Source organism: Glycine soja, chromosome 16 (assembly GCF_004193775.1).
Source record: "Glycine soja cultivar W05 chromosome 16, ASM419377v2, whole genome shotgun sequence".
Lineage (NCBI taxonomy): Eukaryota > Viridiplantae > Streptophyta > Magnoliopsida > Fabales > Fabaceae > Glycine > Glycine soja.
Window position 1 is genome coordinate 34,498,358 of NC_041017.1, and position 27,817 is coordinate 34,526,174.

The 27,817-nt window shown below is 31.5% G+C and overlaps 1 protein-coding gene and 1 long non-coding RNA gene across 2 annotated transcripts; one reads left to right on the plus strand and one right to left on the minus strand.

Moving 5' to 3' along the window:
• Positions 1-1,044: 1,044 nt before the first annotated feature.
• Positions 1,045-27,793, minus strand: LOC114390014 (receptor-like protein EIX1). Its single transcript, XM_028350704.1, has 2 exons — positions 27,753-27,793; positions 1,045-5,202 (listed from the first exon to the last, which is right to left on the minus strand). The coding sequence occupies exons 1-2, from the start codon at positions 27,789-27,791 to the stop codon at positions 1,045-1,047; spliced, it is 4,197 nt and encodes a 1,398-aa protein (XP_028206505.1). The 5' UTR covers positions 27,792-27,793.
• LOC114390918 lies at positions 24,344-24,621 on the plus strand. Its single transcript, XR_003662030.1, has 2 exons — positions 24,344-24,479; positions 24,552-24,621. It is a non-coding gene; the product is annotated as an uncharacterized LOC114390918 (long non-coding RNA).
• Positions 27,794-27,817: the final 24 nt, after the last annotated feature.

A 27,817-nucleotide genomic window follows, 5' to 3' on the forward strand; every position in this document is an offset into this window, starting at 1 on the left:
AAGGAAAATAAACTAGATCACAATCACAATTGGCTCCCTCAAGCTCTAGAAGCCTTCCTTAATTCTCTCTCGGTCTACAAATCCAACTGCGAGAGATGCCTTCTCACCTCCAAAAGTATCTCTTTGCATTTTCCACCTCCACAAGCTGGCACCTAGAATTCAAAATTTTTCTGCCAAAAATTAAAATATCGATCCTTGAAAATTTGTCCTCAACTAGAAGTAATAATAGAATAAAGAAAACATTGAAATGCCAAGAAAAGCACCATGACTAAAAGCTATATAAAGAAGTAGAAAATGAGATAGAAAAACTACCTCAAACTTATTTTCTATTTTACACTTAATAACTTACGAGGAAAAAGATATATCAAGAAAAAAATATATATAATTTATATTGAGTTATTATTTAGCGATTAGAAAATAGGTTAAAGTATTTTAATTTGTTTAATATGAAATGTTAGTGTAAAGAAGTTTTATAACCTACATAACAATCATCATTCCTTTAATTTATATAACTAATACCCCGAAATGACATGAAAATAAATAAAATTAAATATATTAATTTTAATAGATCCCATGTAAAAATCCAATACATTCAACTATTTGAACTTATTATATGCTTTTTAGAAAAACATTTATATTACGGGATTAAAAAAATCCCAAAAGATGATTTGTAGTCATGTTAAAAAACATTTTGAGATAAGAATATTTAAAATATCAAGATTTAGATTACTCGAATATATATATACAACTCATTTAATGTATATTTTCAAGCATGGTATCATTATTGAATATTCAAAGATATATCATATATGTTCTAGCTAGTCTTCTTTTAGGATGAAAACCGGACTACAACTTGTTTACCTACGGTGTAGTAGTAAACTAAGGTTCGTGTTGATGAATAATTGTTTTTTTTATTAATTGAGGATCTAAAGGTTAAAACAAAAGAGAAAAACGCCATCTAGTGGTAAACAATGGTTTGTGACTGCGATTTATCATATAAAGGAAAATGAAGTATATATAGGAAGACTAAAATATTGTTACCAGCTATCCTCTGTGACGCCACTTGAAAACTTTCACTGCTACCATGACATAAATAGCGTCTGATAAATTGCTTATGAACTTGAAATAAGCATGTCTCCAAGAACGCTTTATTAAGATTGAGCCAAAGACGCCCCAGAAGCTTATAACAAATCCAATTGCCATACTCATGTAAAATTCACGGGTGAAGAGCAATTTTTCATCTTCAGGAAGTTTAACAATTGGTTCCTGTGCAGGCTTCCCATCAATACACAATTTCTCTAGTGGCGGTCCACAAAGATCAAGATTATCTTCATAACATGAGGCATTGAAACCCTGTAATTGTGTACCAGTTGGAATTTCTCCAGATAGATTGTTATGTGACAAATCTAACACGCCGAGTCGATCAATTTGAGTAAGACTCCATGGAATTGAACCAACTAGATGGTTTCTTGACAAATCAAGAAAGTCAAGTGATGTTAACTTTCCAATATTTGAAGGAATCTTTCCGGTCAAATGGTTTCTTGATAAATTCAATGAAACCAATCCAAATAAATTCTCTATTTCCACTTGAATTTCTCCAGAAAAGTGATTGCTTGAGAGATCAATGCTTTTTAGAAGTAGCAACCCATTATTTTTGAACATTTGTTCTGAACCTTTCCACATCAAGAGTGCATTCAAATGATATGCTTGAGGACCTGAAGTGTAACTGGTATTGACAAAATATGAAAGATCTTGATAATCTCTTGAAGATGTCTTTTGAGTCATTGAAGTAAAATTTTTTATGCATTTAGGAATTTGCCCAGACATGTTGTTTAGTGAGAGATCCAAGAGTTGAATCTTACTTAGGTAGCAAATTTTCAAAGGTAAACTTCCATGGAAATTATTTCTTCCCAAACTTAAAAATTGCAACTCTTGTAATTTGCTCCCAATCCAAGTAGGGATAAGCCCTGATAATCTGTTTTCTGCAATATCGAGCATTACTAGATTTGTGCAGCTCCTCAAGGAGAAAGGTATCTCATCTGTTAAGTTGTTGTTTCTCAATAGCAATACTTGAAGATGAAAAAGAGATCCCATGGATGTAGGTATTCTTCCTGAAAATTTATTGTGACTTAAGTCCAAATAAGATAATGACTTGAAATGGCTCCAACAATCCGGAATTTTTCCAGAGAAATGATTATTTGAAAGGTCTAATCGGTATAAAGCTTCAACAGTACCATTCACACATAAAAAGGAACGAGAGTCTGAGAATTTATTTTTGGATAAATCAAGAAACATGGAACCTCGGAGAAATGGTGGAATAGGGCCATCAAATTGATTTGGTCCAAGAATTAGGAAATATTGAATATTCTTTATTGGGAAATTTGGAATTATACCATGGAGATTATTGTATGAAATATTCATTGAAATCCATTCTCGGAATGCTATATTAGCCCAAAACCACTTCGGAACCATATCTGCAATTCCAGCATTTGAAATGTCAATATACAAAAATTGATTTTGTGTCTCCAACCATTTGGGAAATACTGGACCTAGTTTGCAAGATCGCAATCCTATGTTTGTCAACTGAAATGGTGGGACCCAATTTTGGCTAAATGCGAAGGCCAATAAAGAGTTGTCAGATAACTCCAATAAGTCTAACCTAGACATATTAGCGAAATGATAGTCAGTGAGCACACCCTTTAAGGAATTTGATTGCATATCTAGTATCTCCAGTTGAGGTGGAAATTTAATATCTTCAGGAATCTCTCCATTTAGCTTGTTTCCATCAAGATTTAATATTCTTAAAGATGAGAATATTGAGAGATCGGGTAGTGTGCCGTTGATTTGATTCATGCTTAGATCTAATTGTTCCAATGAATATCTAGCACATCCAGACAAGTGATGGATTATCATTGGAAACTCTTCACTCAAGCTATTATAAGACATGTCCAATGAGCGCAAAGCACATGCATTCCCAAATGATTTTGGAATTCCACCTTCTAAAATGTTTGAAGTGATTGACAAAGACTCCAACAAAGATGGCAATTTGTTACTCTCTGGAATTTTGCCATTTAATTGATTTTCTGAAAGATCCAATGTTTTCAAGGAAGAAAATATTGAAAGGTCAGGAAGCGTACCATTGATTTGATTTCCACTTAAGTACAGTTCTTGCAGGGAGAATCTGGCACATCCAGACAAGTGATGGATTATCATTGGAAGCTCTTCACTCAAGCTATTATTATACATGTCAAATGAGCGCAAAGCACATGCATTCCCAAATGATTTTGGAATTCCACCTTCTAAAATGTTTGAAGTGATTGACAAAGACTCCAACAAAGATGGCAATTTGGTACTCTCCGGAATTTTGTCATTTAATTGATTTTCTGAAAGATCCAATGTTTTCAAGGAAGAAAATATTGAAAGGTCAGGAAGCATACCATTGATTTGATTTCCACTTAAGTACAGTTCTTGCAGGGAGAATCTGGCACATCCAGACAAGTGATGGATTATCATTGGAAGCTCTTCACTCAAGCTATTATTATACATGTCAAATGAGCGCAAAGCACATGCATTCCCAAATGATTTTGGAATTCCACCTTCTAAAATGTTTGAAGTGATTGACAAAGACTCCAACAGAGATGGCAATTTGGTACTCTCTGGAATTTTGTCATTTAATTGATTTTCTGAAAGATCCAATGTTTTCAAGGCAGAAAATATTGAAAGATCAGGAAGCGTACCATTGATTTGATTTCCTCTTAAGTTCAATTCTTGCAGAGAGAATCTGGCACACCCAGACAATTGATGGATTATCACCGAAAGCTCTTTATTTAAATTGTTACCAGACATATACAGTGAGCGCAAAGCACATGCATTCCCAAATGATTTTGGAATTCCACCTTCTAAAGTGTTTGATTGGATTGACAAAAATTCCAAATGAAACGGTAAGCGGATGCCTTCAGGTATCTTTCCACTTAATTGATTCATATTGAGAACCAATGTTTTTAGAGATGAGAATACTGAAAGATCAGGTAAAGAGCCGGTGATTTGATTATCTGACAAATGCAAATCTTGTAATGAGTGTCTAACACAACCACTAGACAAATTATGAAGGATTGATGGAAGGTCTTCAGTCAAATGGTTTGCTGGCATGTATAAAGAATGTAAGGTGCATATATTCGCCAAGGATTTCAAATCCTCACCCTTGAATATATTATCTGAGAGGTCGAGGTGCTCAAGAGAATTCATTACACGGCCAAAATGGTTTGATGTGGAACCCTCCAAGAGGTTATGACTAAGGTCAAGCTCAACAAGGTTGGAAGTGACGTTGGACAGCCACTGGAGTATCATTGATGACGTGAAGCTGTTCCAGGAAAGATCAAGGATGGAAAGGGAACTAGAAAAATTGAATTTAGAGGGCCTCAGTGAAAGGATAAAATGATTGGAAAGGCTACAATCAATTAAACTCAGTTCTCGAAGTTTTGGTAGCTTGGCAATCATTTGGAGGAAGCTATGAGAAGTGTTGAGATTAGATATGGAGTCGAAAGAAAGATGGGTTAAGGAAATGAGATTAGACAGCCAATGATCTCCATCGTCAATTTTGAGAGCACCATCATCATCATAATATGATCCTCCAAGATAAAGCTTCTGCAAATTTGAAAGGTTCCCAAGTTGGGACGGTATACTTCCTTCAAAAGAATTGTAGCTGAGATCAAGATGCTGCAACTGGGTGAGATTTCCAAGTTGACGTGGGATTGAACCCTCCAGAAAATTCGCAGCAAGATTTAAGTATTTCAAATGAGAAAGAGAGCCAAACTGAGTTGGAATTTTCCCGCCAAAACGACAATATGACAGATCAACGTATCTCAAGTTGCTGGGAGAACCAAGAAACTCTGGGATTCCTCTGTTTGAAAAATAATTCCAACTGAGGTTTAAATAGTTTAATTGTTGCAACTCCATCAACGACTTGTGGATCTCTCCTCTCATATAACGTTGCGGGACATCATTAAACAGATCACCATGAAGGTCGAGCATTAGAACATGGCCGGTGAGGTTGCTGCAGCGAATCCCTTCCCATTTGCAGCAATCAGAAGTGGTCCAAGAAGAGAGCATGCCATAGCGATCCTCAATGGCAGCCTTGAATTGGAGGAGTGCTTCCCTCTCAGTCTGAATGCACATAATATGGTCTTGAGCAGAAACAACAACCTGCAACATCATTAATATTATTATGGCTTGCATTTATATTTATTTGTTTTATTATTTTTTTATTCATTCATTTTTATATTTAAACTAGTTGCATAAAAACATATTTATTTTTTACTTTTAATAAATAACAGTAAAAAAAAAGTTTTAGATATTCATACTTTCAATAAAAAATCCTTTTAGGATATTTAATTTTAAAAATTTTGTAATACACGGATAAAATATATAAAAAAAAAAACTCTTCAATAAAATTTATGGAAATTAGATAAAATAATTTTGTATTTCCTCAAAATTTACTAATATAAATTTTACGCAAGTATGTAAAATGTATTCAAATAATTTCTTTTGACCCAAATAGTTTGATTAGTTATGTTGATTTTATCATTATTGCTTTCCCGCTTTTTTTAATTTTTTATCAGCTCCTTTTATATTATTTATATTAAACATGTTATGTTCTATATATTTATGTTATAAATATAAAAGCAAAAGATGTAAGTATTAGGACGTTTTTAAAATATAAACAAGTAACTAAAACTATGAATATTGGTAAAAATGTTGGAATATAAATGTGTGTATAACTTTTATTTTGCTATTTAAAAGTTCAAGTAATTTGGATAGTATAAGGATTTAATTCAGTTAGTACCACAACACGTACAGCTAATTTCCAATCAGATAGACCTCATATTGGTACCACAACACATCTAAATAATAATTATGACTTCTGTGGTTCTGTTTGCTTCTACCACAACTACTTAAGAAAAATAATGATTTTAAGGGAAATTTTTGAACGAAAACTTTCATCCAAATGCCATTGAATTTTTATTTTAATTTTAAAATAAATTTTGTTCCTGACTTCTCTTTTAAATATGTAACAATTTTATTAGTTCATATTTTTTTTTACAAACATTAACCAATAAAATTGGTATATATTTAAGAGAAAAGTTAGGAGAAAATTTAATGTAGTAGATAATATTATGAAATACTTCAAATATAATTGAATCCATTGGCTTATGTATTTTCAGCTTTCACTTTTTAACTTTTCAACTTTCAAACTTTTTAATTTCATCTAAAATTTCAACTATCAATTAACAATATTTTAAGTAATCTTTCTAAACACAACCTAAATCTATGGTGGCAAACACTATGAGCAAGATTTTGAGCACTAATTACTTGACCCGTATTTTGTTATGCATTTCGACTAAAATATTTTCAGTTTAACTACACAACAATCACACAATTGCTGCTTAGTTTCCCATTTTACTTTTATTTTCCAATTTAATATTTAACCAATTAAATAAAAATAATGTAGCATTTTAAACGATATATATCAAGGAGAGACTAGTGACATTTTAGGGGAGACTTGGAAAAGTCTCCAGTCAAGAAATTACAAAAAAGTTGATCATATATTATAAGGTAATGGCATTCATATTTAAAATAATTAGAAAAATAATAAGCACAAAATTTGCAATTTATGAAAAAAAGCTGCAATATGAATTTTTTTATTATAAAAAAGATTACTCATCCGTAACTTTTGCACTTTGTTTGGATTAGAGATCAAATAGAGAAAAATGAAAGAGAAAAAAAGATAAAATAAAAGAGAAATAAGGTAGAGAATTTATATTGTTTGGATAAATAGAAATAATAAAAAATGAGTGTTTATTTTAGGAATCCTCTCATAAAATCAATATTGCTTCTCACAAAATCCTCCCATTTTACCACTGTTTTTGAGGAATCAATTTTTTTTTTGGACCCCACTAAATTTGTTTTACTTCATTTTCATTTCCATCCCATCTAAACCAAAAGTTCCCATTTCATTTTTTTTTACCCCACTAAATTTGTTTTACTTCATTTTATTTCCATTCCATCTAAACCAAAAGTTCCTCACTTCTTCCCAATTTATTTCCTTCCAAATGATCCTAGTGGAGGACTTCAAATTATATGTAATTGACATTAAAATCATACTGTGCTTGAAGTGGCATTCAAATTGGGTTTAGTTGAAAAAAGTGACCATGTTCTTAATGAAGAAGAGGAAATTGCGTTTAAAAATATATATCATGCTTGAAGAGGACATTCAAATTTAAAGTTAATTAATTAATTTGTCCTAGATACCAATAGACCCATAAATTATTTTTTATCATTAAAGTGACCATGTTCTTAAGAAAGAAGACTATATATATATATATATATATATATATATATATATATATATATATATATATATATATATATATATATATATATATATATATATATATGCTTTAAAAAATGGAAGAAGAGAATATTGAGAAAAAGAACTAAAATATTCAATAAATTAAAACAATTCAATTCCAATTCAATTCACACCAAAACCCAATACTTTCTATAATTTTTAAAATTCTTAATTGGCTATAATTTCCTATACATCAATATATTAAATATTAAATATAAAATAAATTTCTTAATATCAATTTTATGTTTGTCTTATATATAAACCAAAATATGTACTCCTTAATATAATAAAAAATTAATACAATGACACTTTCAAGGGATGACTTGAAAAAAATATCATCAATTTGTCATGAAAATAATGTATGATTGACAAATATAGCTAATAGAATATTGTACTAGAGTAATGACATTCAAAATTTGGGAAAAGCCACTATATTCTACTCTACACATAAAAAAGTGTATGGGTGTGAGCCTTTTTTTTTTTTTTTTGTGTGTGCGGAGAAAGATTCAAAATAAAATTTATTGTGTGTTTCATTTGTTTAAGTGGAGATGGTCATATTAGATCTTTAAGAGAAAGACCAATTTGAAGACTAAAATGGGAACAAAAAATAAAAATTATTGAATTAAGATTAAAAATAATATATCATTGAGATTAAACTTAATTATAAACATATATAGAATGTAATATTAGTATTGTCATTCTCTTTATCATTGTTGTCATTATCTTTACCATCACTCTTTATGCCTTGTTGACATTATTATTAAAATTTGATGGTTCAAACTCTACATATACGATGGTTCAACCTTGAAAACCAAAAACAGGGAGGCAAAAAATATGGTGGTTCAACCTCTAATCTGAAACACTATGAATCCAAAAAACAATGAACAAAACATAGGAGAATGATCTATTTTAAGAAGGAAAAAATGACAAAACTGAGACTAAAAATTTAAGGAAATTGAAATTCATTGAAATCAAATGAGATTTGAGTTGCGATTTTCATAAACATGAGAAAACACGAACGAACCTACAACATCATAAATATTATTATGGCTTGCATGTATTTGAAACGAACTGGATTCATGGTTGGCATTTTGGTGTTTATGATCAGATAGGCAAAGTTGTTGATGAAATGAATCCACTGAATATGAGAATTAGAATGATACTGATGACTTTAGCACTGCCAACAGCCATGCATATATATAACATCGGGATGGTTAATGGAACACACATTTCTCAACGGTTAGGCCACTCATAAATTCTTCCAAGCATGTAAAATATATTTAAATAATTTCTTTTGATGCAAATAGTCTGATTAGTTATGTTTATTTTATAATTATTTCTTTCCCGTTTTTTTAAATTATCAGCTCTTTTTATATTATTTATATTATACATGTTATATGCTATACATTTATGTTATAAATATAAAAGCAAAAGAAGTAAGTATTATGATGTTTCTAAAATATAAACAAGTAACTAAAACTATGAATAATGGTAAAAATGTTGAAATATAAAAGTGTGTATAACTTTTATTTTGTTATTTAAAAGTTAAAGGGATTTGGATAGCTAAGGGGATTTAGTTTAGTTTGTTGAATAAGATTTATGAATTATTGTACATCTTTTGATATTATCTTTGATTCATCCTAATAAAAAGAAAGGAAAAAAGAGAGGGAATTGGATAAAAAAAAAGCTTGGTATTTAATTTGTTAAAGAGATTTGGAGCATATACGCATGCACGCTGAGATGGGTTCGACACATAGCTAATTTCCAATCGGACCTCGTATTGGTGGTACTATAACACGTCTAAATAATAGGTATGGCTTATGTGGTCCTGTTTGCTTCTACCACAACTATTTTCAGAATAAGTCAAACTTTTTAATTTCATCTAAAATTTCAATTATCAATTAACAATATTTTAAGTAATCGTCCTAAACACAACCTAAATCTATGGTGGCAAATACTAGGAGCAAGATTTTGTGCACTAATTACTTGACTTATATTTTGTTATGCATTACGACTAAATTGTTTTCAGTTTAAAGATGCTAAAATGTACTTAATCTAGTATATTTTCTTATGAGTGAAAGTGACGATAACCACACAACAACGGCATAATTCCTGCTTAGGTTCCCACTTTTCTTTTTATTTTTCAATTTAATATATAACCGATTAATAAAAAAAAAAAGACTTAAAAAATAATGTAGCATTCTAAACAATATATATCAAGGGGAGACTTGGAGAAGTCTCCGGGTCAACAAGTCACACAAAAGTTGATCAAGTTGATCGTATATCGGAAGGCAATTTCATATTTAAAATAATTAAAAAATTAATAAGCACAAAATTTGCAATTTATGAAAACAAAAAACAGCACTTTGAAAGAAAAAAAACTTTTAAAAAGATTAACTCATCCCTAACTTTTGCACTTTATTAGGATTAGAGATGAAATAGAAAAAAATGAAAGAGAAAAGAAAAAGATAGAATTAAAAAGAGAAACGAAGTGGAAAATTTGTATTTTTTTGATAAATAAAAATTAAAAAAATGAGTGAATTTTATATTATTTAGGAATCCTCCCATAAAATTAATATTGCTTCAAACATAATCCTCCATTTCACCAATGTTTTTGAGGATTATTTTTTTTTGGACTCCACTAAATTTGTTTTACTTCATTTTTATTTCCATCCCATCTAAACCAAAAGTTTCCATTTCATTTTCCTTCACTTCTTCCAAATTTATTTCCATCCAAATCATCCTAAACAAGTTCAGGACTTCAAATTATATGTAATTGACATTAAAATCATATCGTGCTTGAATTGGGTTTAGTTGAAAAAAGTGACCATGTTCTTAAGGAAGAAGACAATATATATATATATATATAAAGGAAGAAGAGAATATTGAGAAAAAAACTAAAATATTCAATATATTAAAACAATTCCATTCACACCAAAAATCAATACTTTCTACAATTTTTAAAATTCTTAGTTGGCTATAATTTCATTATTACTATACATCAATATATCAAATATCAAATATAGAATAAGTTTTTTAATTTAATAGGACTTGAAAAAATATATCATCAATTTGTCATGAAAATAATGTATGATTGACAAATATAGCTAATAGAATATCATACTTAAAAAGAGTAATGACATTCAAAAATTGGAAAAAGCCACTATATTCTACTCTATATGTAAAAAAGTGTATGGTGTGAGCTTTCCGGAGACAAAACAAAGAAAGACTTAAGAAGCACTCCAATCAACATCACATTACATAAAACAATTAAGTATGAAAATTTTTATAAAGTAATATGGTCCTTACACGACTCCATTGGAACAAAACAAAGAAAGACGTAGAAAATACTCCAGTCATCGCACTACCTACAAAAATAATAGATGTGAAATTTTTTTTATAGTGACATGACCATTTATATGACTATGCAGGAACCAAACAAAACCATAAAGACTTAGAATTTAAGATTCCAGTCATTACGCTAAACAACAAATGTGGAAAATTCTGTGAAGTGACATGGCCCATAAAAAGACTTTGTACTTAGGAACAAAACAAAAAGACTTAGAAAATTCGCAAGATACCCACATTTACCTTAATCTATATGTTGCTAACGTAATATAGAGACTATTACTAATTCATTGATTTTGATTGATAATTTCTTTTGAAGGAATTCTGCGTCAACAAAGTGGTGCTTATGTAAGTTCTGTATAATATACTACCTACGTACGGTCTTATATATAAAAAATAAAAGATAACATATTTTTTTCTTTTAATTATAAGAATGATAAGACTACCTTATTATTAAATCTGCGATTTTATAATTCGTAATCCAGATAATATTTATTGATCTTCATATCTTGCACCGAAGAAAATCCTAAGTCTTTAACCATTCAAACTTATATGGTTTGTCGTCAACCAAACTTGGTGGTAATTAGGGAGAATTGTTTTTGCTTTTGAAAATTATAGTGTTTGCTGAAATGACAACTTGAACCGGAATTAACTTAATGGTTGTATCTTGAAACTTTGGTGCTGTTTCTCTAGATGTGTATACTGTATACTTGAACGAGGATTTTAATTACTTTAGTTTTGGTATTTTTTATTCTAATCCAATCCAGGTTGAGTTTTGTTTACATTCTGAATTAGAATTTGGTAGTTGTTGGCTTTTTATTACTGATGCATGAGCCTACTGCCCAAACCTATTGTTATTTCTTGATAATCAGTTATAAGTTGTAGTTTTAAGTTTCATAATTTTTATTTTAAACCAAACCAAACATGAAAGTAAAATTTTATCTTTTTTGAATAAAAAAATTATAACTTTTTTGGTATATTTTTTTACAACTTTTTCCCCTCTTATTTAAAATTTTGAGAATAGGACTCAAAAGTAACATTTTTGAAAGTAACACTGAAAACAAGAAATATGAATTTATTCTCTTTTTTTTAAAAAAAGAAATATGATTTGTGTTTTCCACTACATATTATTACTATAATTTCTTTTGCAAATAATATTGTCATTGTCGCAATGTGGCAGTTGAGTGAGTTTTCCAGGAAGAAAATTTGGGAATTACTATCAACGTTTATTTAAGAAAAACGTTGAAAAAATAAATAAAAATAAGGAATGATTTACAATTTGGTAAAAAAAAAAAAGGATTCAGACGTACTTGGAAGATATTAACACCTCACGTATCCGTCATAAAGATGACAACCTTTAATTCAGTCTAATAAAAATAAAAGCGACTTCTTAATTATTTATCTTTCCTTGAGAACATGAATTATGTTTATTATATTTTGTTTAATTTAAAAAAAGAAAGTAATTTTTTATTTTTAGTAAAGAAGAAATTTTATGTTTTTATTTCCTAGCGTTTTAGGTCGACAAGAGATTTTCCCTCACTTATACATATCCCAGGTGTAACGAGGAAATCATACTTATGTAGTTTTTTGGATAAAAAAAATAAGTTGTGTGTTGGTTGATTTTATCTTCTTTTGAATGATTTGTATTTAATTGTATGAATAAGAGTCCTTAAAGTGTTGGACCTTGAAATAATATTAAATTTTAAAAAAATAATAGAGAGAATCGCTTAAGGCAATGAAACGATCTCGAGTAATGTGTAATATTCAGTGAGAAAAAAAAGAATTGAATGTTCATTTATTTGAATATTTTTTACTCCCTTTTTTAGAAAAGATTTTGGTTGTGATAAACGTCAGGAAGTCAAGAAAGTTGGAGACTTAGCACGACATTAGCGAAATTTACTCATATTATTAAAACATCATCAAGTAAGTCGAAAATCCAACATGAGGTGCACGAAACATAAAAAAGATAAATTGAGTGATTATTTATTTGAGTATTTTTTCCTCTTTAGAAAAGATGTTGGGTTTGTTGTAAACTTTGTAAAGTCATGACATTTACAAAATTTACCCATATGTTATTGAAATACTACCAAGCAAGTCAGAGACTCAGCCTAGAGTGTACAAAATGTAAGTGCATACCAATGAATACTAATGCAAAATTGCAAAGATAAATGAATAATAGTATTACCTAATCAAATAAATCGGATGAGAATAGAAAAAGATAGAATAAAAATGAAAAATATACTAAGTAATTAAGGATACGGGGTTGAAATGTGGGAAAAAATAATATATGTAGCGGGATATTTAGAACACATTATAACTTAAACTAACTAATTGGGTAATGAAAAAACAATCAAATTGACGAATAAGATAAATAATAGAGAAAATTAGAAAATCAAATAAAAATAAAGAGTTGTCTATCAATTTATTATTATTATTATTATATTTATTCATTTATTAATTTAGGGTCAAAGTCAAATTGCATACATTGAGAAGCATACATGGAGAAAGGGGTGTAGCTAGCAATATTTATTTTATCTAAGACTTCTTGAAAACGGACTAGGCCCAAAATGCAAGGGGTGTATGTGTAAAGGCAGCGGGTGTAATTCAATGGACAAAGAGGCTCGCCAATGAAATGAAATGAATCCAACAACAAAAGGAGAGAGGATAAGGAAGGAATGCGGGATACTGGAGACCCCAATTAAAGGCTCTCAACATTCTGAATGAAAACATAGAGAGAAAAGCATTTCTCGCATTCTGTTCTTTATTCTTTTACGTTAACATTCGCTAGCTGTGGAGCATCAGTTTTCGAAACCTTAACATGAGTGATGCATCTTTCCTGATAAATTCGTGATGTTTTCCTGAATAGATCAAACAATGACTCTGATAGCATACTTTAATTTGTACCTTTTGTGATTAAAGATAGCTTATTTTGTTATACAAATGTTACCTAGTGCTTATTATGTGCACGTAACACTTATTGTTGATTTGTTATCATTCATATTAGATGATGGAACAATTGTAGTTTGCACTTTTCTGTGTTTCTTGTCTACTTACACTTATATATAGTAATTGCTTGCTTGCAGGAAGTTCTTGACAAGTGACAACGAGTTTGAGAAGCGTATAAGACCAGAGCTTATCCATGAAAACGAAATAGGGGTTAGACTTGCAGATGTTGGTGCATTGGATGAGATCAAATAATCACTTCAAGAGTTGGTAATGCTTCTAATATAAAGCCATGTAGAGGTATATTGCTTTTTGGGCCTCCTGGTACTGCAAATAAAATGCTGGCAAAGCCAATTGCAAATGAAGCTGCTGTGCAAGTTTCATTAATGTCTCAATGTCAACCATCATTCACATTAAAATGGTTCCCAGAGGACCAAAATGAACTAGTTAAAAGTGGATTTTTAAAACCTAGAAATTTTATTATTGGATTTGCGACCATTCATCTTCAATGATACATTTCAACAAAGGAAGGAGTCCTTCACCAGAGATGTTGAACTCAAAGCATGCCTAAATGTCTCACTATAACCCAAATGCCACAGAGATATCATGATTCCCAGAAAAGCACAAGTTCTGCGACACACATCTATTCTCCAAAGGACGTGTAGATCATCATGCACTATGTTTAGGAATGGGTTTTCGGTTTTCGTTTGAGTTGTCTACAAAAGATGAGCACCTGTATTAGGGGATTTATGTTATGTCATGCATGGTTTTGGAAGATGTAATGGCTTTGTAGGAAGTAGGAATATTTTACACCAAACATTTTAGGTATGCTGTATTATATATGACAGTAGTAGAATTTTGTAAATCGAATTGTCTTTAAACTGTACTGCTTATACAGTTGTGCAACTGAAATGAATTTTCTTTTAAATTGAACTAGTGGAATGCTATTAGAATTGAAAGAAACTCTGAATTTAAATTTGTAATGAAGTTAGATATTAAAAAGAAATTAAAATGAATTACCAAGAAATTTAGTCAACTGATTTAAATTCTTTCACAAATGATGAAAGAGGGTTATGTTTTGATTTTTGGGATTGTTTAAGTAACGACCTAACTTCCACCTAATCCAAACACCTGTGCTCAATTCTAAGATCATTTTTGACTAAAGTAGTTCAATTCCTTGACAATGAACCTTTTTAATATGATACAAACTTAATTCCTTAAAATGAAATCATACGAGACTATGGTAAAAAAGCACAACGAAATTCGTAGCTCAAACACCAATTGTTTCCTACTTCTACATAATCAAAGAGCATGGTCAAAAATCAAGAAGCAACTTCATACAAAACAGTACATTAAGATTTAAAGGACAATCTATAAACAAAAATGCTTAGAAAAAGAAAAATAACTAGATCACAATTCCAATTGGCTCCCTCAAGCACTCGCCCGAAGAAAATTAGCAACCCATTATTAACTCAAAATATATAAGACATAAGATCCCGTAGTCATCCACTTTTAAAGAAAATAAATCTAGAAGCCTTCCTCTATTCTCTCTCCAAATCCAACTCTGAGAGATGCCTTCTCACCTTCAGAATGGCTCTTTGCATTTTTCCACATCAACAAGCTGGCACCTACAATCCAGATTTTTTTCTTCCAAAAATTAAGATATCCTTCAAAAGTGTTCCTCAAATAGATATAATAAGAGAATAAATAAAAATATGAAATCCCAAGAAAATTATAAAGACTAATAAAAGCTTAAGAAGTAGACAATGAGATAGAAAAACTACCCCTCAAACTTATGCTCAAATTGACACTAAATAACTTCCAAGGAGAAAAATGATATATAAAAACAGAAGAAAAATAAACACTATTTATAAAAAACTTCAGTAATTGAAGTTAATAATAGTAAAACTCTTTCAATGCATTATATACTTTTTAAACAAATAATTTATCAAAAAATGATAATCTTACGTTATTAACAGAATCATAAATGATTTGTAATTTTAAAAGACATTTTAATCCAATTGACATACTCATGTAAAATTCATGAGTGAAAAGCAATTGATGAAGTTTAATACTGGTATCTTGTTCTGGATCCCCATTAATACATAATTTTTGAAGTGTTGGTCAACAAAGACCAAGATTATCTTCATAACATGAGGCATCGAAACTCTGTAATTATGTGCCGATTGGAATTTCTCCAGAGAAATTGTTATGTGACAAACCTAACACAAGAGTCGATCAATTTGAGTAAGACTCGAAGGAATATATTGAACCAACTAGCTGGTTTCTTGGCAAATCAAGAAAGTCAAGTGAGGTTAACTTTCCAATATTTGAAGGAATTTTCCCAGCCAAATGATTTCTTGACAAATTCAATGAAACCAATCCAAATATATTCTCTATTCCAATGAGAATTTCTTCTGAAAACTCCCAAACATTTGCTCTGAACCTTTCCACATCAACAATGCATTCAAATCGTATGACCAATTGCTTTTCAAATCAGTGGTGTTAAAAAAATTTCAATGACCTGGATAATCTCTTGAACATGTCTTTTGAGCCATTGAAGTGAAATTTTTTATGCATTTATGAATTTGCCCAGATAAATTGTTTAGGGACAAAGCTAACAGATGAATGCTTTTCTGATGACAAATTTGTAATGGTAAACTTCCATAGAAATGATTCCCTCCTAAACTTAAAAATTGCAACTCTTGTAATTTGATCCCAATCCAAGTGGGAATAAGTCCTGATAATCTATTTTCTGCCATATCTAACATAATTAACTTTTTGCAATTCCTCAAGGAGAAAGGGATCTCATCTATTGAGTCATTGCTTCTCAATAGCAATGTTTGAAGTTCAAGAAGTGATCCCGTTGATGTCAGAATCTTTCCCTAAAAGTTGTTGTAACTCAAATTTAAATAAGTTAATGACTTGAAATGGCTCCAACAATCCGGAATTTGTGCGGATAATTGATTACTTGAAAGGTCTAATTGATATAAAGTTTCAAAGGCACCGCTGGCGCGTAAAAACAAATGAGAATCTGAGAATTTATTATTGGATAAATCAATATGAAACCTCATAAAAATGGTGGAATAGGACCCTCAAATTGATTTGATTCAAGAATTGGGGAATGTTGAATATACTTTAGTGGAAAATTTGGAATCATAACCTGTAGATAATTATACGAAAGATCTATTTTCATGCACTTTTGGACACCTAATTTAGCCCAGAACCACTTTGGAACAAAATCTGATATTCCAGTTTTTGAAATGTCAATATAACTAAAGTCATTTTGTGTTTGCAACTGTTTGGGAAATGTTGGACCTAGCTTGCAAGATCTCAATCCTATCTAACTCAATTGAAATCATGGGACCCAGTTTTGGCTAAATTCCAGACCCAATGAGTTATCAGATAAATCTAATGACTTTAACGTAGACATATTAGCCAAATGCAAGTCAGTGATGACACCTTTCAAAGCGTTTGAACTCAAATCTAGTTGTTCTAGCTGGAAATCCAACATCTTCAGAAATTGTCCCATTTAGCTTGTTCCTTTAAAGGAACAATCTTCTTAAAGATGGGAACACTGAGAGAGTGTTTGGCAGAGTGTCGTTGATTTGATTCATGCCCAAATCTAATTCTTCCAATGACTATCCAATATATCTAGATAAGTTACGGATTATCAGTGGAAGATTTCCACTCAAACTGATATTGGATAGCATCAGTGAGCGCAAATAACTTGCATTTTGAAGTGATTTTGGAACTCCACCCTTTAATTGATTCCCTGATAGGACCAATGTTCCAACTTCAAAAACATTTAAGAATTCAGGCAGTATGCCGTGGATTTTATTCCAACCTAGATTCAGTTCTTGCTATGAGTATCTAGAACACCCAGAATATCACTGTCAGTTCTTCACTAAACTTGTTACCAGAAAGATCCAATGCCAACATTGTTTTCACTAGATCCCCTGTTTTTGAATAATAAATTGTAACCTTTTTGGAATCTTTTTTGAGAACATCGTTTTCACTCATTCAATTTTTTTAGAATAGGACACAGTAACATTTTTGTAGCAAAAGTGAAAACAAAAAATCCTCACTTGCTCACAATAAACAGTCCTTTATTTGTCTTGCATTCTGCATTCATACAAATAGTTATGAAAAGAAAGACAATCATTGAATGCATACCTTGGAATGTATTTGCATCAATTATTAGAAAATTTGTTAACATATGTTCAATGTATATTTTGGAGTGCAGAGTCGGATCCTTGGGGTGTTCCAGATGATTACAAATGTGAGGTGATTGAGAATGATGCTCCAGTTCCCAAACATGTTCCTCTCTAGAGAATTGGACATCTCAATCAGGGAATCATACCCCTGCTGCCAGCTCTAGTGAATCACCATCAAAGGCATGATTTCCACTCACATTAGAGCTTTGGTTTCTCAATTTGAGTACATTTTTATTTTCTTTGTATTGAACTGTTTGCGTGTAGTAGTTTCAGACTCGACGCAGTTATTGCGGGAGAAAACATGGGCTGCTAAATAACATGAATGGTATGGAATAACAAGAATTTATTGTTTCACTTTACAAGCACATATTATGCATGAAATGACTTAGTTCACAGATCCATGATTAATGATATTCATAATTTCTGTTTGATCTATTCAAATTTTCTCATTCTATATAAGTAACACATTAGTTCAGGTTCCTAGTTTCTAAATGACGCACCTTCTTCTATGATTAGGTCAGGGATACATCTATCACAACATCAAATGAGTAGTAACAATATTAACTTTTCACAATTATACTTGTTCAGACGTCTCCCCGCTCTTAACACTTTAAAATGATCATAAGGAGTCATGTAAGGAGTTTGTTAGAAATCCTGCATTCTATCATCGGGTTATGTAACTACAGCATTTTCTTTGGGTTATATTTTGATTGATGAAAAGGAGCAAAATATAATACTTAGTTCCATTGTTTTTTTTAAATCACTAGCTTCCATCGTTACACTGATGAAAGGGACATATTTGAATTGCATCAAAATGTTTTTAACTTGGTTATTTATAGTGCACTATAGTGATACAGAGTAGCTGTGGCCCGTTACAGAATTTGAATGTTGTGTTTTTGAACAGTGGTCATAATGGTGTCGGAGAGCGAATTTTCGTAAAATTTACTTTTGCCTTTAAAAGAGCATCGTTTTAGGTGCAGGGGTTGCAATCTTGAGATATTCCTTTTGTTTTAAAATTAAAGACATTCCAAAATAGATATGGTTTTCCATGCTTCTATCTATTAAGCGATGCTTATGGTATTTGACTTACACTAACTCATCTTTCGCAATATGTTTCTCTACTCTGAACTCTAATTCGTTTTTGTTCTGAACTCTGAACCTTCAACTTGCTCTACTTTTCATGTGCAACACTCATTTTATATTTGAATGTTTAAGATGTCTAAATATTTGAAATGAGCATTTTTTTTGTTTGAGCATTTATATTTGTACATAGTATAAGTTATTTAATCTCTATGTAGAAGTTTAGAATAGTGATCATCCTGCTATGTGCTATATAGTGACTGTGAGCTGCTATCAGAGACTAACAATTATTGTTTTTAAATGTTATTTCAAGTATCGGCATAAGCGTTTGTGGTGTTCGGTGTAAATTGATGAGCCATGAAGAATTAAGTTTATCCATTTGGATATTTTATACAATATCTTGGTTCATCTCCACCACGTGTGGGTGGGTTTACACAATATGGCACTACTTTTATCATGTATTTTGAGGAGATGATTGTCTATGCAACCATATTTTGGTTCAAACATTCTCCAGGAAGTCTCTTGATATAACATGACCCATTAATTTGTAAGATAAGAGAATCTTGATGCATATGCCATTTTTGTTGATGATTTCACTCAAAAGTTTGAATTTATTATTATTATTATTATTATTAGCGGAGAGAGACCCTCCGAATCATATTACATATTTTAAATAAAAAAGAAAACGAAAAGATTTAGAAGTTAAAATAAAATAACTAACATAAGAGTGGTGGATAGTTATTAGGAGATGATAGTAGAAGATCACAAATTAATAAAGAATATAATCGTCTAAAAATTTATGGACACTAAAAGGGTATTCTTTTATTAATAACTAAAGGATAGATCACGTCTTTCTAAATTTTAAAAAATAAGTAAAAAAATTTAAAAAGATAAAAATTAAATACATTTAATAAAAAACGTGATAGAATAAAAAAATATTAGTAATTAATATAGAAGTAGTGGAAAGTTAAAGTAGGTTAGAAGAAAATTTTAAAATTTAAGAAATGATTTAAAGGTAAAATTATCCAATATAATATGGGTACCAAATGGAGATATTTTGTTTATTATTAGTATAGATTAATAATTAATAATATATTTTATTATTATTGTTTCTTTCTTAAAATAAAAGGCATGCATAGTTTGAAAATTGGAGCGATCCCCGTGTAATTGAAACATATGTTGTCAAATTATTTTGGTCTAATTATGACAAAATGATGATGATAGATTCATTCATTGAAAATATGTGCATGGAATTTTCTAATTTTTTTATTCTTAAAAAATTGAAAATGAGGCCCTTATCAAAATGTTTAGCTCAATAATATTTTTGTCAAATCGAAATTTTGATTACGAGAAAGATGCACCTAAATTATTGATGTAATACATTGTAATTTATATTTCATTACAAGCATAATGCTAATAAAACTAGAGTCTTCTTAAAACTATCAAAACAAGATATAAGTATCTCAATTGACAGTGAAGAAATGTAAAACAATCACAATTTTCAACTTATTGCCTTTTCCAAGCATTAACAAGCTTAGACATTGGAGTCATCCAAGAGGCCTAGTGTCTTCAAGGGACTGAAAATTTAAAAAAAGAAAGAAAGAAAAAACAGAATGTTAGTTTCCAAAATGTGTAAATGAAAATAAATAAAATTCTTATGCCTATAAAAAGAAATTTCTAGAAATTGAAGTAATAAGAATAATAACATAAAGTTAATGATAGATTAAAAACACAGAAAAAAACATTTATAGTAATAATGAAGATCATCAATATTTTAGGATTAAGTATTGAACATCAATAATTATTAGTTTAATGATTATCCAATGACAATATAGTTTTATACTATTAGTTAATCTTAATATAACTTTTGTAAAATTCCACAAACTTATCATATATTTACTCTCTCACAGCATAGTGTTTTTCTCACTCTTGGATTCCCAATTGCAATATTAGATATGAATTAAATACATGTGTTGTTTTAATTAACAATTAAATCTGGATCTTTTATTTTGATCTAAGGACTGCTATTTGGATCTATTTATTCCACTCATGATATGTCCCCTTATATATATATATTCATATCATCTCTCAAATAATCTTAATTAGTTTAACTAATCTTGCATATAAGTTAGGGATCAAACTTTCTAGTAGCTATTGACTTGAAATTATCCCATATCTCTTCAAAATTAATTATATTAAAAATATTTAAAATTTATGAAATCTTACTATCACAATTCAAAATTATAATATATATGAAATCTTTCATATATATAAACTATATGGAAAGGAAAATAAACTATATATATGGGAGGGATACAATATTATTATTACCTGTTAAGCTTCAGTTATGCACCTTTGATATTTTATTAGCAAATTCTGCTACCTTAACATAAATGTTGTCCGATAGATTGTTCAAGAACTTGAAATAGGTGTGTATCCCAGAACGCTTGAATAAGATTGAGCCAAACACTGCCCAGAAGCTTATAACAAATCCAAATGCCATACTCATGTAAAATTCACGATTGAAAAGTGAATATTCATCCTCTTGAACTTTAACATTTGGTTTTTGTGTTGGTCTACCATCAATACAAAATTTCTCAAGTGGCAGTCCACAAAGATCAAGATTATCTTCATAACTCGAGGCATTCAAACTCTATAACTGTGTGCTGGTTGGAATTTTTCCAGTTAGATGGTTATGTGACAAATCTAACAAGCTGAGCCAATAAATTTGAGTAAGACTCGGAGGAATTGAACCAACCAACTAGTTTCTTGACAAATCAAGACATTCAAGTGATGCTAGCTTCCAATTTTTTAGGGAATTTTCCCCGTCAAATTATTTCTTGATAAATTCAATGAAACCAATCCAAATAAATTCTTTATTTCCAGTAGAATTTCTCCGGAAGAGTGATTGCTTAAGAGATCAATACTTTTTAGAAGTAGTAACACATTATTTTTGAACTTTTGTTCTGAACCTTTCCACATTAAGAGTGCATTCAAATCATGTTTGACCACTTATCGTGTAACTGGTATTGACAAGATATGAATGACCACGATAATCTCTTGAAGATGTCCTTTGAGTCATTGAAGTAAATTTTTTTATGCATTTAGGAATTTTCGCAGACATGCTGTTTAGTGAGAGATCCCAGAGTTGAATGTTACTTAGGTAGCAAATTTTCAATGGTAAACTTCCATGGAAATTATTTCTTCCCAAACTTAAAAATTGCAACTCTTGTAATTCACTCCCAATCCAAGCAGGGATAAGCCCTGATAATTTGTTTTCTGCAATATCTAGCATTACTAGATTTGTGCAACTCGTCAAGGAAAAAGGTATCTCATTTGTTAAGTTGTTGTTTCTCAACAGCAATGCTTGAAGATGAAGAAGAGATCCCATGGATGTGGGTATCTTTCCTGAAAAATTATTGTGACTTAAGTCCAAATAAGATAATGACTTGAAATGGCTCCAACAGTCCGGAATTTTTTCCAGAGAAACGATTATTTGAAAGGTCTAATGGGTACAAAGTTTCAACTGTATCATTCACACATAAAAATGAAACAGAATCTGAGAATTTATTTTTGGATAAATCAAGAAACAGGGAACCTCGCAGAAATGGTGGAATAGGACCCTCAAATTGATTTGTTTCGAGAATTAGCGAATATTAAATATTCTTTATTGGAAAATTTGGAATTATACCACAGATTATTGTAAGAAATATTCATTGAAATCCATTCTCGAAATGCTAATTTAGCCCAAAACCACTTTGGAACCATATCTTCTATACCAACATTTGAAATGTCAATATCCCCAAATTGATTTTGTGTCTCCAACCATTTGGGAAATACTGGACCTAGCTTGCAAGATCATAATCCTATATATGTAGCTCAACTGAAATGGTGGGACCCTATTTTGGCTAAATGCCAATGCCAATAATGAGTTGTCAGATAACTCCAAGTAATCCAACTTAGACATATTAGCGATATGAGCACACCCTTTAAGGAATTTGATTGCATATGTAGTTCCTCCAATTGAGGTGGAAATTTAATATCTTTAGGAATCTCTCCATTTAGCTTGTTTCCATCAAGATATAATTCTCTTAAAGATGAGAATATTGAAAGGTCAGGAAGTGTACCATTGATTTGATTTCCTTTTAAGTTCAATTCTTGCAGCGAGAATCTAGTACATCCAGACAAGTGATGGATTATCATTGGAAACTCTTCACTCAAGCTATTATTAGACATGTCCAATGAGCGCAAAGCACATGCATTCCCAAATGATTTGGGAATTCCACCTTCTAAAATGTTTGATCCGATTGTCGAAGACTCCAACAGAGATGGCAATTTGGTACTCTCTGGAATTTTGCCATTTAATGGATTTTCTGAAAGATCCAATGTTTTCATGGCAGAAAATATTGAAAGGTTAGGAAGCGTACCATTGATTTGATTTCCTCTCAAGTCCAAATCTTGCAGCGAGAATCTGGTGCACACAGACAATTGATGGATTATCACTGAAAGCTCTTTATTCAAAAAATTGTCGCTGAGATAAAGCTTCTGCAAATTTGAAAGGTTCCCAAGTTGGGACGGTATACTTCCTTCAAATGAATTGTACCTGATATCAAGATGGTGCAACTGGTAGAGATTTCCAATTTGACGGGGTATATTTCCTTCAAGTAGATTGTCACTTAGATCAAGATGCTGCAACTGGGAGAGATTTCCAAGTTGACGTTGGATTGAACCCTGCAGATAAAAATTCCCAGCAAGATTTAAGTATTCCAAATGAGAAAGAGAGCCAAACTGAGTTGGAATTTTTCCGCCAAAATGAGAAAATGAAAGATCAAGGTATCTCAAGTTGCTGAGAGAACCAAGAAACTCTGGGAAACAACTCAGTTTGGCTCTCAAAAGGTAGGACCACACCTTTGTCTTATTGTTTGCATGATCATGTGTTGCTTCTATTCAGCAACAACATTTTTTGCAATCAGAACAAAGACTGGATTTCTCTATCATTATGATGAGCATATGTTTGACCATAAGAAAACAAGAAAATTCATAACAAGTGGTCATTTCATCAATTTCCTTTTGAGGTGTCTATTCTTATTTTCTATATAGCTGACAATACCATATGCCCCCCCTTGAAGACAGATATCTTTCTGTAGCTTGCCTCAACTCTTTTAGCAACAGTTCTCGCCTCTTTGGCATTTAAATTGTTCACAAATTGAGTCTGCCAGATGTCTTTTATGGATACAATAAAATCAAGTGTTTTCAACTGTGCAATATCAATATTTAAAGCTTTTTAGTTCAACTATTATTGCTCTTGTAAATTGTGAATCTCTCTTACCTTTTTATTGTTGAGCAGGATCTTGGTTGGTCTTCCATCTGTTGAGAACAGGGAAATGATCTTGAAGATTCTTTTGGCTAAAGAAAAACATGAAAACTTAGACTTCAAAGAGCTGGCAACCATGACAGAAGGATATACTGGAAGTGATCTTAAGGTGAATTATGGTGACGATTTACTGGTTTTATTTTTTGGGGGAAAATATATTGATGTTAATTTCTGTGAACAGAATTTGTGCATCACTGCGGCTTATCGACCTGTTAGAGAGCTAATACAGCAGGAGAGAATGAAGGAAATGGTAGTTGTTAAACAACTTCTACTATTTTAAGTTTAATATCTATGTCCATGCAAACTTTGGTATGAGCTCAACTAAATATCTATTGCACGATATATTAGGAAAAAAAGAAAAGAGAAGCAGAAGGCCAAAGTTCTGAAGATGCTTCAAACAATAAAGATAAGGAAGAACAAGAAATTACCCAGAGGCCTTTAAACATGGAAGACATGTGACAGGCTAAGAGTCAGGTAGGGTGAATTTAAAATTTCACTCAAATGGCTATGGAGTACTTGATTTGGGCATTTGTACAATACTTCATGAAGTATTTAAAAGTGGATATTTGTTAAAATCGAGGAATTAAAAAATGCTGGTTCAATTGAATACGGTGATGGATATATGGCACTAGAGTCATCTGAACCATTTTTATTTCAACTTAAAATGGTAACTTGTACATGTAAGTTGTAACCAAGGATTTCATACTAACAGTGTCACACAAGTGGAAGAAGGAAAGTGTGTATTTCCAATAGAATATCTTTTCCCATGTACATGAACTTACAGATATCTGATTAAATGCAGGTGGCTGCAAGTTTTGCATCAGAAGGATCTGTAATGAATGAGTTGAAGCACTGGAATGATTTGTATGGTGAAGGAGGTTCAAGGAAGAAACAACAGCTCACTTAAAAATTGCAACTCTTGTAATTCACTCCCAATCCAAGCAGGGATGAGCCCTGATAATCTGTTTTCTGCAATATCCAGCATTACTAGATTTGTGCAACTCCTCAAGGAGAAAGGTATCTCATCTGTTAAGTTGTTGTTTCTCAATAGCAATGCTTGAAGATGAAGAAGAGATCCCATGGATGTGGGTATCCTTCCTGAAAAATTATTGTGACTTAAGTCCAAATAAGTTAATGACTTGAAATGGCTCCAACAGTCCGGAATTTTTCCAGAGAAACGATTATTTGAAAGGTCTAATTTGTACAAAGTTTCAAATGTACCATTCGCACATAAAAATGAAAGAGAATCTGAGAATTTATTTTTGGATAAATCAAGAAACATGGAACGTTGCAGAAATGGTGGAATAGGGCCATCAAATTGATTTGGTCCAAGAATTAGGGAATATTGAATATTCTTTATTGGAAAATTTGGAATAATACCATGGAGATTATTGTATGAAATATCCATTGAAATTTATTCTCGGAATGCTAAATTAGCCCAAAACCACTTTGGAACCATATATGCTATTCCAGCATTTGAAATGTCAATATCCTCAAATTGATTTTGTGTCTCCAACCATTTGGGAAATACTGGACCTAGCTTGCAAGATCCCAATCTTATGTGCTTCAACTGAAACGGTGGAACCCAATTTGGACTAAATGCCAAGACCAATAAAGAGTTGTTAGATAACTCAAAGAAGTCTAACTTAGACATATCAGCGAAATGATAGTCAGTGAGCACACCCGTTAAGGAATTTGATTGCATATCTAGTTCCTCAAGTTGAGTTTGAAATTTAATATCTTTAGGAATCTCTCCATTTAGCTTGTTTCCATCAAGATATAATTTTCTTAAAGATGAGAATATTGAGAGGTCGGGTAGTGTGCCGTTGATTTGATTCATGCCTAGATATAATCGTTCCAATGAATATCTAGCACATCCAGACAAGTGATGGATTGTCATTGGAAACTCTTCACTGAAGCTATTATCAGACATGTCCAATGAGCGCAAAGCACATGCATTCCCAAATGATTTGGGAATTCCACCTTCTAAAGAGTTTGATCCGATTGACAGAAATTCCAAATGAAACGGTAAGCTGATGTCTTCAGGTATGTTTCCACTTAATTGATTTTCATCAAGAAACAATGATTTTAGAGACGAGAATACTGAAAGGTCAGGTAAAGAGCCAGTGATTTGATTATGTGACAAATCCAAATCTTGTAATGAGTGTCTAACACAACCACTAGACAAATTATAAAGGATTGATGGAAGGTCTTCAGTCAAATGGTTTTCTGGCATGTATAAAGAATGTAAGGTGTATATATTCGCGAAGGATTTCAAATCCTCAGCCTTGAATATATTATATGAGAGGTCGAGGTGCTCAAGAGAATTCATTACACGGCCAAAATGGTTTGATGTGGAACCCTCCAAGAGGTTATGACTAAGGTCAAGCTCAACAAGGTTGGAAGTGACGTTGGACAGCCACTGTAGTATCATTGATGACGTGAAGGTATTCCCAGAAAGATCAAGGGTGGAAAGGGAACTAGAAAAATTGAATTTGGAGGGCCTCAGTGAAAGGATAAAATGATCGGAAAGGCTACAATGAATTAAACTCAGTTCTCTAAGTTTTGGTAGCTTGGCAATCATATGGAGGAAGCTATGAGAAGTGTTGAGATTAGATATGGAGTGGAAGGAAAGATGGGTTAAGGAAATGAGATTAGACAGCCAATGATCTCCATCGTCAATTTTGAGAGCACCATCATCATTATATCTGCCAAGATAAAGCTTCTGCAAATTTGAAAGGTTCCCAAGTTGGGAAGGTATACTTCCTTCAAAAGAATTGTACCTGAGATCAAGATGCTGCAACTGGGAGAGATTTCCAATTTGAGAGGGTATATTTCCTTCTAAAGAATTGCCACCTAGATCAAGATGCTGCAACTGGGAGAGATTTTCAAGTTGACGTGGGATTGAACCCTCCAGAGAATTCCGAGCAAGATTTAAGTATTTCAAATGAGAAAGAGAGCCAAACTGAGTTGGAATTTTTCCGCCAAAATAACAATCTGACAGATCAAGGTATCTCAAGTTGCTCAGAGAACCAAGAAACTCTGGGATTCCTATGTTTGAAAAAGAATTCCAACTGAGGTTTAAATAGTTTAATTGTTGCAACTCCATCAACGACTTGTGGATCTCTCCTCTCATATAACGTTCCGAGGCAAATCCAGTGAAACGATTGAAGGCATATGAATAATTAACCTGACCGTGAAGGTCGAGCATTAGAACATGGGCGGTGAGGTTGGAGCAGCGAATCCCTTGCCATTGGCAGCAATCAGAAGTGGTCCAAGAAGAGAGCATGCCATAGTCATCCAGAAGTGCAGCCTTGAATTGGAGGAGTGCTTCCCTCTCAGTCTGAATGCACATAATATGGTCTTGAGCAGAAACAACAACCTGCAACATCATCATCATAAATGTTATTATGCCTTCCATGAATTTCAAACCAAAAGGAGTTTATT